The 14,767-nt window shown below is 43.4% G+C and overlaps 1 protein-coding gene across 1 annotated transcript in view; it reads left to right on the forward strand.

Annotated features, from left to right (window-relative positions):
* The window catches only part of NSUN6 (NOP2/Sun RNA methyltransferase 6), an 80,408-nt gene extending 66,501 nt beyond the window's left edge, over window positions 1–13,907 (forward strand). Inside the window, exons 9-11 of the mRNA XM_055429580.2 lie at window positions 5,094–5,242; window positions 11,714–11,839; window positions 13,632–13,907. Of these exons, the coding sequence (XP_055285555.2) occupies window positions 5,094–5,242; window positions 11,714–11,839; window positions 13,632–13,847 (491 nt within the window). The 3' untranslated portion in view covers window positions 13,848–13,907. The remainder of the gene's footprint in view (window positions 1–5,093; window positions 5,243–11,713; window positions 11,840–13,631) is intronic.
* Window positions 13,908–14,767: the final 860 nt, after the last annotated feature.

The raw sequence follows: 14,767 nt of genomic DNA on the forward strand, positions 1-14,767 counted from the left end.
AAAGCAGAAGGTTCTCTTGGGATGTGACTTGAAACATTGCAGTGGGTGCTGTAGGAAATCAGCTAGCTTAGTGTAAAATCAGTTAGCAGTAGTATCTTACAGTTAGGTAGCATAAGCAGACCCATTTGGTTTCATGACTTTCTCCAGTAACACTAAACTGATGAGAAGTTGGAGTGGAGAAAGTTATGTAAGTGAATGCAAAGGGAAACCGTGGGAGATCGGATTTGGGGATATGTAGGCTTGGAGAAGGAAATGGCAATCCACTCCAGTATTCTTGCCTGGAGAATCCCAAGGACAGAGGAGCCTGTTGGGCTGCCATCTGTGGGGTTGCACAGAGTCGGACACGACTGACGCGACTTGGCAGCAGCAGCAGGCTTGTTCTAGAGCACAGCCTTGCTCATGGCTACAGTAGTGAGGAGACCGAGGAATTGTAGAACTGGTATGTTTGACTAGAACCTGAAAGGTGCCCTCTCTTTCTGGGGCTGTCTGCAGTGAGATTTCCTACGAAAATATCAGCCCTTAGAACGACTAGAATTAATTTCAGGTCCTAGCTCTGATGAAGTGTGGCTTCTGACATTGAGGGTACCAAAGTCTCGTTTGATTAAACCTTGGCTTATGCTGTATCAGTTTATTCAATAATAATGACATCTTTAACCTTTTTTTACATGTAAATCAATCAGCTTAACCAGCTACTTGGTTGAATGGAGAAATTGTTTCTCATTACTTTCTATTCTAGATTATGATCTTAAATTCCTGATCGTTGCATCTGCTCAGGAGTTTTCTGTGTTAATAGGGCAGAGAGCAAATAAGTTTTTTTTTTCTTTTTAAAAACTTTTATGGAAGGGCTTCCATGGTAGCTCAGCTGGTAAATAATCTGCCTGCAATGCAGGAGATCCCGATTTGATTCCTGGATCGGGAAGATCCCCTGGAGAAGGGATAGGCACCCACTCTAGTATTCTTGGGCTTCTCTTGTTGGCTCAGATAGTAAAAAATCCGCCTGCAATGTGGGTTTGATTCCTGGGTCAGGAAGATCCCCTGGAGGAGGGCATGGCAACCCACTCCAGTATTTTTGCCTAGAAAGTCCCCATGAACAGAGGAGCCTGGAGGGCTGCAGTCCATGGGGTTGCAAAGAGTCAGACACCACTGAGCGACTAAGCACAGCACACATAGCTCCTTTACAAAGTTGCATTAGGTGTACAGCAGAGTGATTCAGTTATACAAATAACATATACCCAAACTTCTTAAAGATTTTTTTTCCCATATAGGGCATTACAGAGTACTGAGTTCCCTGTGCTAGACAATATCACCTTGTTAGTTAGCTGTATAAATAGTAGTATGTATATGTCAATACCATTCTCCCAATTTATCCCTCCTACCTTATCCCGTAGTAACCGTGAGTTTGTTTTCTTTCACATCTGTAACACTACTTGTGTTTTGTAACTAAGTTCATTAAGACTCTTTTTTTTTTTAGATCCCACATATAAGCAATATCATATTTGTCTTTCTGCGTCTAACTTGTTACTTCACTCAGTATCTCTAGGCCCATTCATGTAAATGGCATAACTTTGTTCTTTTTTTATGGCTGACTAATATTCCATTTCACATAGGTACCACATCTTCTTTATCCATTCCTCTGTTGATGAACATTTAGGTTGCTTCCATGTCTTGACTATTGTAAAGAGTGCTGTGATGAACACTGAAGTGGTGCATGTTCCTTTGGAATTATGGTTTTCTGCGGATATATGCCGATGAATGGGATTGCTGGGTCATATGGTGGTTCTATTTTTAGTCTTTTAAGGAACCTCCATACTGTTCTCAGTATTGGCTGTACCAATTTACATTCCCACCAACAGGGAAGGGGGTGTCCCTTTTTTCCATCCCTTCTCCAGCATTTATTGTTTGTAGATTTTTTTATGATGGGCATTCAGACTGGTTTGAGGTGATACCCCACTGCAGTTTTGATTTGTGTTTCTCTAAAAGTGAGTGAGCCATGTTGACCATCTTTTTGGCCATTGTATGTCTTCTTTGGAGAAATGTCTTTTTAGGTCTTCTGCTCATGTTTTAGTTGGGTTGTTTGTTTTTTTTTTAATATTGAGCTACATGAGCTGTTTGTGTATTTTGGCAATTATTCCCTTGTCAGTTGCTTTGTTTGCAAATATTGTCTCCCATTATGAGGGCTGTGTTTTGTTTATGGTTTCCTTTGGTATGCAAAAGCTTTTAAGTTTATTTAGGTCCCACTTGTTTATTTTTGTTTTTATTTTCATTACTCTAGGAGGTGGATTGAAAAAGATATAGCTGCACTTTATGTCAAAGAGTGTTCTGCTTATGTTTTCCTCTACAAGTTTTATAGTGCTTGGCCTTACATTTAGGTCTTGAATCCATTTTGAGTTTTTGTGTCTGGTGTTAGGGAGTGTTCTAACTTCATTCTTTTACATGTAAGTGGCTAGTTTTCCCAGCACCACTAATTGAAGGGACTGTCTTTTCTTCATTGTATACTCTTGCCTCTCTTGTTACAGATTAGGTGACCATAGGTGTGTGGGTTTATCTCTGGACTTTCTATCTTGCTCCATTGATTTATATTCAGGTTTTTGTTTCAGAATCATACTGCTTTGATGACTATAGATTTGTAGTATAGTCTGAAGCCAGGGCCTTCCTACTGTTTTTCTTTCTGAAGATTGCTTTGGCTATTCAGGGTCTTTTTTGTTTTTATACAGGTTGTAAAATTTTTTGTTCTAGTTCTGAGAAAAATATTATTGGTAATTTGATAGGAATTGCATTAAATCTGGGGGTTGCTTTGGGTAGTATAGTCATTTTCACAATATTGATTCTTCCAATCCAAGAACATGGTATATGTTTTCATTTGCTTGTGTCATCTCTGATTTTGTTCATCAGTATCTTATAGTTTCAGAGTACAGGTATTTGATTCTTTTTGATGTGCTGGTAAATGGGATTGTTTCCTGAATTTCTATTTCTGATCTTTCATTGTTAGTGTATAAGAATGCAAGAGATTTCCTTTTTGTGTGTGTGAGATGTACATGCTGCTGTATTTATTTATTTTTGGCTGCACGGGGTCTTCATTGCTGCACATGGACTTTGTGTGATTGCCGAGAGCAGGGGCTACTCTCTAGTTACAGGGCACAGGCGACTCGTGGTGGCTTCTCTTGTTGTGCAGCACAGGCTCTAGGCGTGTGGGCTTCAGTAGTTGCCACTTGCTGGCCCTAGAGCATGGAGTCTTCAGTAGTTGTGATGGACGGGCTTAGTTGCTCTGTAGCGTGTGGAGTCTTCCCAGACCAGGGATCAAACCCGTGTCCCCTGCATTGACAGGCGGATTCTTATCCACTGTGCCACAAAGGAAGTCCAAGAATGCAGGAGATTTCTGTGTATTACTTTGGTATCCTGCAACTTTACTGAATTCATTGATGAGTTCTAGTAGTTTTCTGGTGGCATCTTTAGAATTTGTTATGTATAGTATCATGTCATCTGCAAACAGTGTCAGTTATACTTCTTTTCCAATTTGGATTCTTTGTATTTCTTTTTCCTCTCTGCTTGCAATGGCTAGGACTTCCAAAACTATGTTGAATAATAGTGGCAAGGGTAGACATCTTTGTTTTGTTTTGTCTTGATATTAGTGGAAATGCTTTCAGTTTTTCACCACTGAGTATGATGTTCGTTGTGGGTTTGTCATATATGACTTTTCTCATGTTGAGATATGTTCCCTCTGTGCCCACTTTCTGGAGAGTTTTTCTCATAAATAAGTGTTGAATTTTGTTGAAAGCTTTTTCTGTATCTATAGAGATGATCATATGGTTTTATTCTTTAATTTTTTAATGCTATGTATCACACTGATTGATCTGTGGATATTGAAAAATCCTTATTTCCCTGGGATAAATCCCACTTGATCATGGTGTATGATCCTTTTACTATGTTGTTGGATTTGGTTTGCTAATATTTTGTTGAGGATTTTTGTGTCTGTATTCATCAGTGATATTGGCCTATAATTGTCTTTTTTCATGGTATCTTTGTCTGAAGAGGAGAAGGAAATGGCAATCCACACCAGTGTTCTTGCCTGGAAAATCCCATGGACAGAGAAGCCTAACCGTCTGCAGTCCATGGGGGTTGCAGAGAGTCAGACACAACTGAGTGACTTTCACACACATTTTGCTTTCAGGTGGCTCAGATGATAAAGAATCCACCTGTCAGTGCAGGAGACCCAGGTTCCATCCCTGGATCGAGAAGATCCCCTGGAGAAAGGGAATGGCTGCCCACTCCAGTTTTCTTGCTTGGGAAACCCCATGGGCAGAGGAGGCTGGTGGACTACAGTTCATGAGGTCGCAAAGAGTCAGACACAACTGAGTGACTAACACTTGTCTAATGGTGGCCTTATAGACTGAGCTTAGAAAGTGTTCCTTCCTCTGCAGTTTTTGGGAAGATTTTGAGAAGGAGAGATGTCAGCTCTTCTCTAAATATTTGATAGAATTCACCTATGAAGCCATCTGGTTCTAGACTTCTTTGTTTGTTGGAAGATTTTTAATTATACTTTTAATTTCATTACTTGCGATTGGTCTGTTCTTATTTTCTGCCTCTTCCTGGTTCAGTCTTGGACCGTTGGCTGCTAGAGCCAGACCTGTCCCAGCTGCAGGAGCAGTTTTGGATGTTTTGTAGATGCTGAGTTTAGGAAGCTGTCAACAGAGATGTGACCTCGCAGTTTGAACAGCTGTGCGGAGAGGTTTCAGCTCGTCCTTCTTACTCACAGCCCATGAGGTTCAGCTGTAGCTTCAGCCCATCTTCTGGGCAAATGTCTTAGTCAGGGGAGTTATTCGTGCCCTCCTGGGACACCGTGGACAGGTCCTAGCCCCTGCTGATAGATTTCCCGGTGTGTATGTGGGGGGGGGGATGGTGTTTGTGCCCTCATAGGACAGCAGGGTGGGTTCTGGCACCCACTGATGGGTTTCCTAGTTGCAGAAGCTCTCTGTGCCACCCCGCCCCCACCCCCCAGGACAGTGTAGAAAGATCCTGGAGCCCTCTGGTGGAATTCCTGGAGTGCTGGAGCTGTCTGTGCCCTTCCACAAATATGTTTATAATTTTCTTTACAGGAGAACCTCCATTTTTACCAGAATCATTTGACCGAATTCTTCTCGATGCTCCCTGCAGTGGAATGGGACAGAGGCCAAATATGGCATGTACTTGGACTTTGAAAGAAGTGATGTCCTACCAACCATTACAGCGAAAACTCTTCACTGTGGTATGTGATGCTACTTTGTTGTGGAAGAAGGGTGACCTAGTTTGATATTTTAAGGACTGAGAGCAGTTTTCATATTAGCATTATTCACAGTAATTAAAATGTGGGAAAAACCCATGTGTCCATCAGTAGATGAATGGATAAGTAAAGTGTGGTTTGTACAAACAATGAAATTTTAGCCAGCCTTGGAAAGGAATGAAATTCTGATGCATGGTACAACATGGATGAATTTTGAACATATTATGCTGAATTATATAAGCCAGACACAAAAGGACCAAATGGTGTGTGTGATTCATTTATACAGTGTCTAGAAAAGGCAAATTCATAGAGACAGAAAGTAGAATATAGGTTACCGGAGGCTGAAGGGGCAGGAGGACGAATGGGGAGTTAATGTTTCATGGTTCAGAGTTTCAGTTTGGAAGAGTTCAGGCAATGGATAATGGTGATGGCTGTACCACAGTGTGACTATATTAATACTTAATGCCATTGAATTTTACACTTAAAAATGGTTGAAGTGGTAAATTTTTTATATACCACACACAGAGAGCACTAGAGACCTAGTCTTCTTTTATGCTGACTCATTGTCATCGCAGGCAGTAGTAGAATTTCTTCTCTGAGACATTGAATGAATTTGAAACATTCTGCTTTATCTTAAAAGTAGAGGGTTGTTAAACATAGAGTTACTAACTGATGTAAAATATTTGGATATAAAATAAAATACTTTTGAGTTTTCCCTGGTAGTCCAGTGGTTAAGACTGCTTGCACTGCAGGGGGCCACAGGTTCGATCTCTGAATGGGGAATTAAGAGTCCTTTTGTCGTGTGGCATGGCAAGGATAATTAGATAAATAGATAGCCTTTTAATAGCCTTCCTAATCATCTTTGTGAATTAAGTGTGGGAAATCCAGCAGAGGTGAACTCTGAAACTGGGACGTGGCATCATCGAGTGTAGGCTGTGGAAGGACCAGGCAAACTTAGCAGGTCAGACTGGCCTCCGGGACGTTTCGCAGGAGGCCCTGATGAAACATGTGAGGATGCTTTCGTGGATTTCCCAGGATGCAGACAGCAGTGGATCGAAGGCGGTCCCGCCGTTTCCTCTCGGCTCTCTAATTATAAACATTCAGGCTACCGCAACAGCGGATATGCTCCGATGACTCCCTCTCTGAAGTTGTCTTTGAGTGTCTTTCTCTTCAGCACTCCTGGTGTCTCCTTTCCTACCCAGAAGTGGCACTGGGAGTGGATTGTTTCAGCTTTTTCTTCTACACGGTCTTGAGAGAACACGTCCTCGAAGTTGAAACAGCAAGCAGAGAAAAAGAAGCTTTGCTTATAGCTACAGCCCACTTTGACATTTGGGTAAAATTTTGTTGCTCCTGTTGTTTAGTCGCTAAGTCATGTTTGACTCTTTGTGACCCCATGGACTATAGCCTGCCAGACTCCTCTGTCTGTGGGATTTCCCAGGCAAGAATACTGGAGTGGGCAGCCATTTCCTTCCCCAGGGGATCTTCTTGACCCAGGGATCAGATCTGCGTCTCCTGCATTGGCAAGCAGATTCTTTACCGCTGAGCCACCAGGGAAGGCCAAGGATAAAAAATTAGGACCCTGTTTTAAGAGACTTGGCTTTTTGTTTGTTTCAGCTCATTTGTGCATTTTAAGAGGCCATTTGGGAGGAGATGTGTTGGTCTTAGTGACCGTGTGCAAGAGGGAGTAAAATCCAGCACATGAGCCTTTGGGTGAGGGTGGGAGTTGAGACTGTGGATACGGTGTCTCTGTATCAGTTACTCTGGATACCTGGGTTTCCTGACTGAGAAATGAGGAGGATGCCTCCACCTGATGGGGTTGCCTCACTGGAGATAGTAACCATTCCTCTGGCAGTAATAATATTTGTTGAGAAAAGCCATGTAACATGCTCAGACAGCAGCTGGCAAAGTTTAAATTTTGATCAGTGTACTATGATTAAGAGATATTAGTATATGCTTCTTTTTTTTTTTAAGATTTTTCATTACCATTTTTAAAAAATTGGGGGATTTGAAAAAAGAAGCTTTAATTATTTGGGACAGGTTCACTTTCATATTATACTTTATTTCTTGAACAAATACTCACTGGACAGCTCCTGTATGCTACAGTGCTAGGTGCTGATGATATGATAGTTAACCCTTGCCCTTTTACATGAGGTTTCTTTTATTTTTTTCCAACTAAAGTAATTTATTTATTCTTTTGGTACATAGATGACATAATTATAGACAAGTTTTGATACATAAGAAACCCTTCTGTCCACCTCTTTTTGCTAAATGAATCATCACAGTAATTTTTACAATTTTCAACACAATACACAGTTTTCTTGGACTGAAGCAATCGCAAGAACACATTGGTACTGGTCTATTACAGCTTACGTGGGGTTTCTATTCTAACTGGTACTGGTCTTTGCAAGTCACTTCAGTTGTGTCCAACTCTTTGCAACACCATGGAGTCGAGCCTGCCAGGCTTCTCTGTCCATGAGATTCTCCAGGCAAGAATACTGAAGTGGGTTGCTGTACCCTCCTCCAGGGGATCTTCCTGACCCAGGGACTGAATCTGCATCTCTTAGATCTCCTGTATTGGCAGGCGGGTTCTTTACCTCTAGTGCTGCCTGCATTTCTAACTGGGGAGGAATATAAACAGAAAGATGAGTAAGTGATTTTGTGTATCCAAGGAATGACCCTCTGGAGCAAACTGAAGAGAGGAGCTCGGAGAGGGGACACCCAAAGTGGAAACAGAGAGACATGGATGACGCGCAGGGAGCAAGCCCTGCAGGGAAGGAGCAGGTTGTCTGGGCTGCTGCAGAGGTCCTGAGTCAGGGGTGCCGCACCTGCCAGAACCGCAGAGCCTGGTGGGGCTCAGGCAGGACAAGCCAGGCACACAGAGGGGAAGGCTGCAAGGGGCTGCTGTACGTATGTCGGGAGGGCCACTCTGAGGATGTGAGCTTTGACTCCAAGTGATGACAAAGAATACCGGAAGGGCTTTTTCTTCTTTCGGCTGTCCCTTGAGGCATGCATGGTTTCAGTTCCTGACCAGGGATTGAACCCAGGCCCCAGCCGTGAAAGTGCAGAGTCCTTGGCCACCAGGAAACTCCCCAGGGAAGGGTTTTGAGCTGAGAAGAGGCAGTTTTAAAAGCACCTCTTGGGTTGCTGTGTTGAGAATAGATAGGAGGAGGGCTGGGAATGAAGCAGGTGGGAAACAGTTGGAATAATCCAGGTGAAAAAAAATCATGAAACTAGGAGCAGAATGGCAGCAGTGGGAGTCGTGAGACTCCTGGGTCTGTTCTAAAGGTAGAGTCAAGAGGATTTACTTGAAGGACAGGAATGTGAGGGAAAGAGGCGTAAAAGATGATCCAGGGTTGGGGCCTGTACCCCAGGAAGGATGGGGGGATCCTTCTCCGGGAGACTTCAGAGGAAGGTAGGCGTTCAGTGTGGGATGGGAAAAATATTGAGAAAGCAGTGGACTATATGGGAACAGAAATCAAAAAGGAGTCTCACCTAAAAATGGTGAATTTTCAGCATAAAAATGGTATCTAAACCCATGAAACTGAATGATCATATTTGGGAAAAGTCTTGGTCCAGATGGGCTGAAACAGCTCTGAACTAATGAAATGCATCTGGTCTGGAACATTTTTTTTTTTTTTCAATAATCACATTTTTCTTTTTATACGTTTTATTTTGTATTGGGGTGTAGCTGATTAACAATGTTGTGATAGTGTCAGGTGAACAGCAGTGGGACTCAGCCATCCATATACATGTATCCATTCTCCCCCAAACCCCCTCCCCTCCAGGCTGCCGCATAACATTGAGCAGAGTTCCCTGTGCTGTACAGTAGGGCCTTGTTGATTATTTATATATACAGTTGTTTAGTTGCTCAGTCATGTCCAACTCTTTAACGACCCCACGGACTGTAGCCTGCCAGGCTCCTCTGTCCATGGGATTTCTCAGGTGAGAATACTGGGGCCGGTTGCCATTTCCTTCTCCAGGGGATCTTCCTGACCCAGGGATCTAATCCGTGCCTTCTGCCTTGGCAGGTGGATTCTTTCCCACTGTGCTACCTGGGAAGCCCATCTTATGTATAGTAGTGTGTGTATATTAATCCTGGTCAGTCAGTCAGTTCAGTCACTCAGTTGTGTCTTAACGCTTTGCAACCCCATGGACTGCAGCACCCCAGGCTTCCCTGTCCTTCACTAACTCCCAGAGCTTGCTTAAACTCACGTCCATCGAGTCGGTGATGCCATCCAACCGTCTCATCCTCTGTCGTCCCCTTCTCCTCCTGCCTTCAATCTTTCCCAGCATCAGGGTCTTTACCAAGGTATTAATCCCAGACTCCTAATTTATCCCTCCCTTCCACCTTTCCCCTTTGGTAACTGTGTTTGTTTTTGGAATCTGACTTGCATATATGTGCCACAACTTCTTTATCCATTGCTCTGTTAATGTTGCCTCTGTGCCTTCGCTGTTGTAAATAGTGCTGCTATGAACATGGGAGTGCATGTGTCCTTTTATATTTTATATTGGAGTACAGTTGATTTGCAATGTTGTGTTTCAGGTGTGCAGAAAAGTGAATCAGTTATACATATATCTACTGTTTTTCATATTCTTTTCGCATGTAAGTTTTTACAGAATATTGATAGGGTTCCTGTGCTATATAGTAGTTCCTGGCTGATTATGTATTTATATATATAGTAACATATATATGTTAATTCCACCTCCTAGTGTATCCCTCCCTGCTACCTTTTCCCCTTTAGTAATCGTAGATTTGTTTTTGAAGTCTGTGAGTCTGTTTCTGTTTTTACGTAAATTCCCTTGTATCATTTTTTTGGATTCCACACGTAACTGATGTCATGCGATATTTGTCTTTCTCTGTAGGGTTTATTTCATATAGTATTGTGGGTGAGCTCAGTATAACTTCAGGCATCCTGTCTGCTGATGGGTGCTGAGTCTGTGTGTTCCTGTCTTGCTGGTTGTTTGGTCTGAGGTGTTCCAACACTGTAGGCTGTTGGGCAGGGTCAGGTCTTGTTGCTAAAGGACCTCCTGGAGAGCTTACGCCAGTCGGTATTCCCTGGGGTCTCTGCCACCAGTGACCTTGCTCCCACAGGGAGCCACAGCCAACCCCCGCCTCCCCAGGAGACCCTCCACAACCCGCAGGTAGGTCCGGCCGAGGCTCCTGTGGAGTCCCTGCTTTGTGCTGGGTCCCAGTGAACCTGAAATCTGTGTGTGCCCTCCCGGACTGAAGTCTCTGTTTTCCCCTGGCCCGTGGAGGTCCTGCATTCAAGCCCTGCTGGTCTTCAAAGTAGATGTCCTGGGGGCTCCTCCTCTTGATGCCAGACCCTCAGGCTGGGGAGCCGGACGTGATGCTCAAAACTTTCACTCTGTGGGAAAACCTCTGCGATATAATTATTTTCTAGTTAGTGGGTCGCCCATCGGTGGGTATGGGATTTATGTTGCAAAAGTGCCCCTCGTGCTGTCTCGCTGTGGCCTCCTCTTTGTCTTTGGAAGAAGACTCTCTCTACTGGTAGGTTCCTGCCCTTTTATGTTGGCAGTTGTTCGGCAGTTGGTTGTGGTTTTGGAGTTTTTGTGAGAAGAGAGGTCAGGTCCTTCTACTCCTCTGTGTTGTCTGGAATCGAGGGGGTGGATACTTGCTGCCTCTTCCCTCAGTAGGTGCTGGCCCTTGTTCCCTCGTTGAGGGTGTGCAGGTGTGGTGGCCATTGCTTGTCCCCGGGATAGCAGGGGAGTGACCAGTGCCCGCTTGCAGGTCTTTCAGCGGTGGTAGTGGCCTGGGCCTGCCTGTGAAGCCCACAGTGGTGTTGGTGGCATGCGCCCACCCCCAGAGCTTGTGTGACTGTTGTCCTGTTGCCTGGGAAGGCAGCTCTTATGGTTTCTTGCCTCTCTCCTTGGGTGCCCCCCGCCGACGATGGTGCCTTGCCTGTCTGTCAGGCCCTGGCTGCTGCTGCGCGCAGCCTCACTTGCCATAATGCCACCTCTTCAAGCTGTCCCCAGCCAGCCAACCCCAGGCCTCTCCCTGGGACTGTCTGCAAAGCCCGAGCTTCCACACCCAGTCTCCACCTGTACCGGCAGACGGACATCTCACACTGAGGAGCAGAGGGTGGTGGTGCCGGCCTTCTGAGCAGGCCACTCCTCTTTGGGTTCTGCAGACTGGGTGGGTTCTTCCACCGCCCGTGAGGGCACTTGCCAGGGTGCAGGAATCTCTCCTCCGCCATTCACAGCTCTCTGCCTAGGGTGCAGGGCCCGTCCTAATTCCATTCTCTTGCCTTTTTCTTTTGCCCGGTTATGTGGAGGTTTTCTTGTCCCTTCAGAAGGCTGAGGTCTTCTGCCAGCGTTCAGTAGGTGTTCTGTGCAAATTATTCCACTTGCAGATGTTATTTTGCATGTACATTTATATACATTTCAAATGTGTGCTTGTTCTCATGATGCCTGTGGTCCGACCACTCTTGTCTTCAGGCAGTGGAGCTGCTCAAGCCAGGGGGCATGCTGGTGTACAGCACGTGCACTGTCACCCTGGCAGAGAATGAGGAACAGGTTGCCTGGGCCCTCGAGACGTTTCCTGGCCTTCAGCTTCAGCACCAGGTAAGGACCGTGGCAGCTCTCTCTGGGTGATCCAATGGATTGCGGAGATGTAAGCGTGGTGATAAACCCAGAGAGTTACGTGAAGGGATATGTCATGTAAAACTCCCGAAGCAAATCGTGTGGAGCTCAGGGCGGTTTATCCAATGAAAGCCGTTCCAGATGGTCCTGGAACATCTGGAATTTTCACATCCTGATCCAGGATTTCCAGGCCTTCACTCTTACTGACCAGAGATGTGTTAATACGTATTTTGTTATCCAAATATTATTCACTGGAGACGTATCAGTATTCACTTACGTATCGAATTGCCAGCCACAGGTGTTAATTTCTGCAAAAATCCCCTAGTCAGTAATGTGTTTAAATGACCATAGAACTCAGGTGGACTTTTGATACATGTTTGACTTGTGGCTCTTGTTCATGTTATTCGGAATTTTGTTTCTAAAACTCTTTCCCCTCTCTCAGTCCTGTATTTTTCTGGTAGGGGAAATGGTGAGCATTTTTTCTCATGACATATCAAAGCCCAAACAGGCTTTAATAACTGGGATTCAAAAGACTAGCCAAGTTGGGGAAGATAGTGCAGGTTTATCTCTTCCTTTGGTTTCTTAGATAAGATATGGAACATTTTAAAAACTCCCTTGTACTTTCATTTACTTAGCACTGCTTTTTAGTTCTGATTTTTATTAAAATATATTTATGACTAGATTTTTCAGCCCATGATGTTTGAGACTAGGTTTAAATCTGTAGTAATGCTCACATTAATTCAGATACATTGGACGTTTAACTTCAGACTTTCCATGACAGAATTCTAGTAAGTAATTGGATATGTAACTAGAAGGCAATCTGGAGATGCTCTTTAGACTCAAAAATTAAGATAATTGCATTGTAGATGAAAAGAAGACTTGAGAATTCACTCGAATTTTGTATGTATGTGTGTGTGTATGCATATATAGTCAATGTATACTACAAGAGATGGAACCCCACCATGTATTAGTAGACAGTAGGTTTTCTGATATAAGCCTCAGAAAATGTATCTTCAGTAACATAAACATTTATCTGTGAAATGGTGCCTTAAGTTAGGCTTGTGCAATTTTTGGAGTGGTGGTTTGCACAGATCACTCAGTTCCTTATGATTCTTTATTCTTCCAATCAGTGCAGCCTTAGTTTTCTCATCTCTTTAAATACTCTACTACATTTAAAAAAACAACAAAAAGAAATTTTATCATCCAGTTGGTACAGACCAGAGAGAGGCATTTTCAGATGCCTCCTGTCAGCTTTGGAAGGGTCTGACAAAGCTAAACTTCAATCTCGTGATGTTACTGATAATGATGTTTCACTTACTGAGTGCCCACTGTATGTCAGGCATGATGTCACCTTATTTATGTAAGCCTCAGAACTGAGTGTTTTATCTGTTTGGTAGATGAGGAAACAGGTAAGTTACTGTCGTAAAGTCACACAGCTAAGATGTGGCAGAGCTGCACCTGGAATCCATGTGTTGCTGACTGGTGCTCAGGCCTTCTGCATGTTGTGGTCCTTGATGAGCATAAAGCCCATCCTAGGAGTTCAGTCCTCAAGTGACTGTTCTTACCATTATCCTACTTTAGTATATATAGAAAAGCAGCATATCCATCTCTCTGTCACACAAACACACACACACACACACAAAGGTATTTTCTTATTTTTCTGTTTCTGGAATTGGTGGTAGTTACAACTTAGTTTGTCTTTTAACATAAATGGCGCATAGGCTCTCTTACTAACACGAGGATGTTCATCTGTGTTTATTCTTCTCCCGAGCAGGACCCACAGGTGGGAGGAGAAGGGATGCTGGGAGCTGGCCTGTCACCTGAACAGTTGAAACGGCTGCAGCGATTCGATCCCTCTGCAGTGCGGTCACTGGACTGTGACGTTGGTTCTCTGAGAGACGCCAGCATAGAAGACCTGGTTTGGCTGGCAAATAAGGATTGTATAGGTTTTTTCATAGCAAAATTTGTAAAATGCAAAAGCACACAGTAGGAGGATCTTCAGAAATGAAAATTCCAAACGTGTGCCATGTGGTTATTATTTTTTTTAAAATAAACTCTCATCAAACCATGTGATTGATGTCGTGGTTGCTGGAGAAACAGAAAAGGCTGCCAGCTCTTCTACCAGTAATCAAGAGACTCTACTTCACAGAGAAAGAAACTGGAGGGTTGGGTTGGGAGTGGGGTGTGTGTTGAGATTATAGTTTGTGTTTTTAAGGAAATTTTTCCTTTATGGATTTAGCAGAGTATAAAGAAAAGGAGGTGCCTGTTGATGTCTGGAATGTATTTTCATTTGGGGTCTTTGTTTTAATTTGTAAAGAATGCAAGTCATTTTTAATGTTAAAATGAGTGGATTTAACAAAAGGAATAAAATTAGCAGTATTTAATTTGGTTATAAAACATGTTTTCTGTTCCTGAGTTCCTAAGTATGAGTTCCTTCAGAATTCAGGGTGTGTAGTCCGTAACTCATTTATCATGTGCCAGGAACCGAGGTGAGGATTTTACTTGACTTTTTCTGTTTACTATTTGGTATATCAACCCCTTTCAGATGAATTCTGGATCACTCCTAAATGACAGTCACCCTTCACTGTATTTTCTTTTTCTTTCATATTTTAAACTAAAAACTAAAATGAATTTTAACTCTATAGATTAAAAATGAGACTATAGAATTGGGGTACCTTTTATCATCTAATGGAATATACAGGTTATTAGAGGTATGATTGGTGAGAAAGAGAAAACCGTCTTGTGAGAACTGGGAAGTGACCAGGCCTTTGTGTTTTCCTGCCAACTCCATAGAACACCAGCCCCAGACCATGCAGCTGTGACTAGGATAGATCAGGATTAAAACAAGACCACTTCACCATCAAATATGAAATCACCCAAACCACAGAAGTGATCAGACATCTCCCATAG

This window comes from Moschus berezovskii, chromosome 15 (assembly GCF_049115385.1).
Source record: "Moschus berezovskii isolate FMDL1 chromosome 15, NW_MosBer_1.0, whole genome shotgun sequence".
Classification (NCBI taxonomy): Eukaryota; Metazoa; Chordata; class Mammalia; order Artiodactyla; family Moschidae; genus Moschus; species Moschus berezovskii.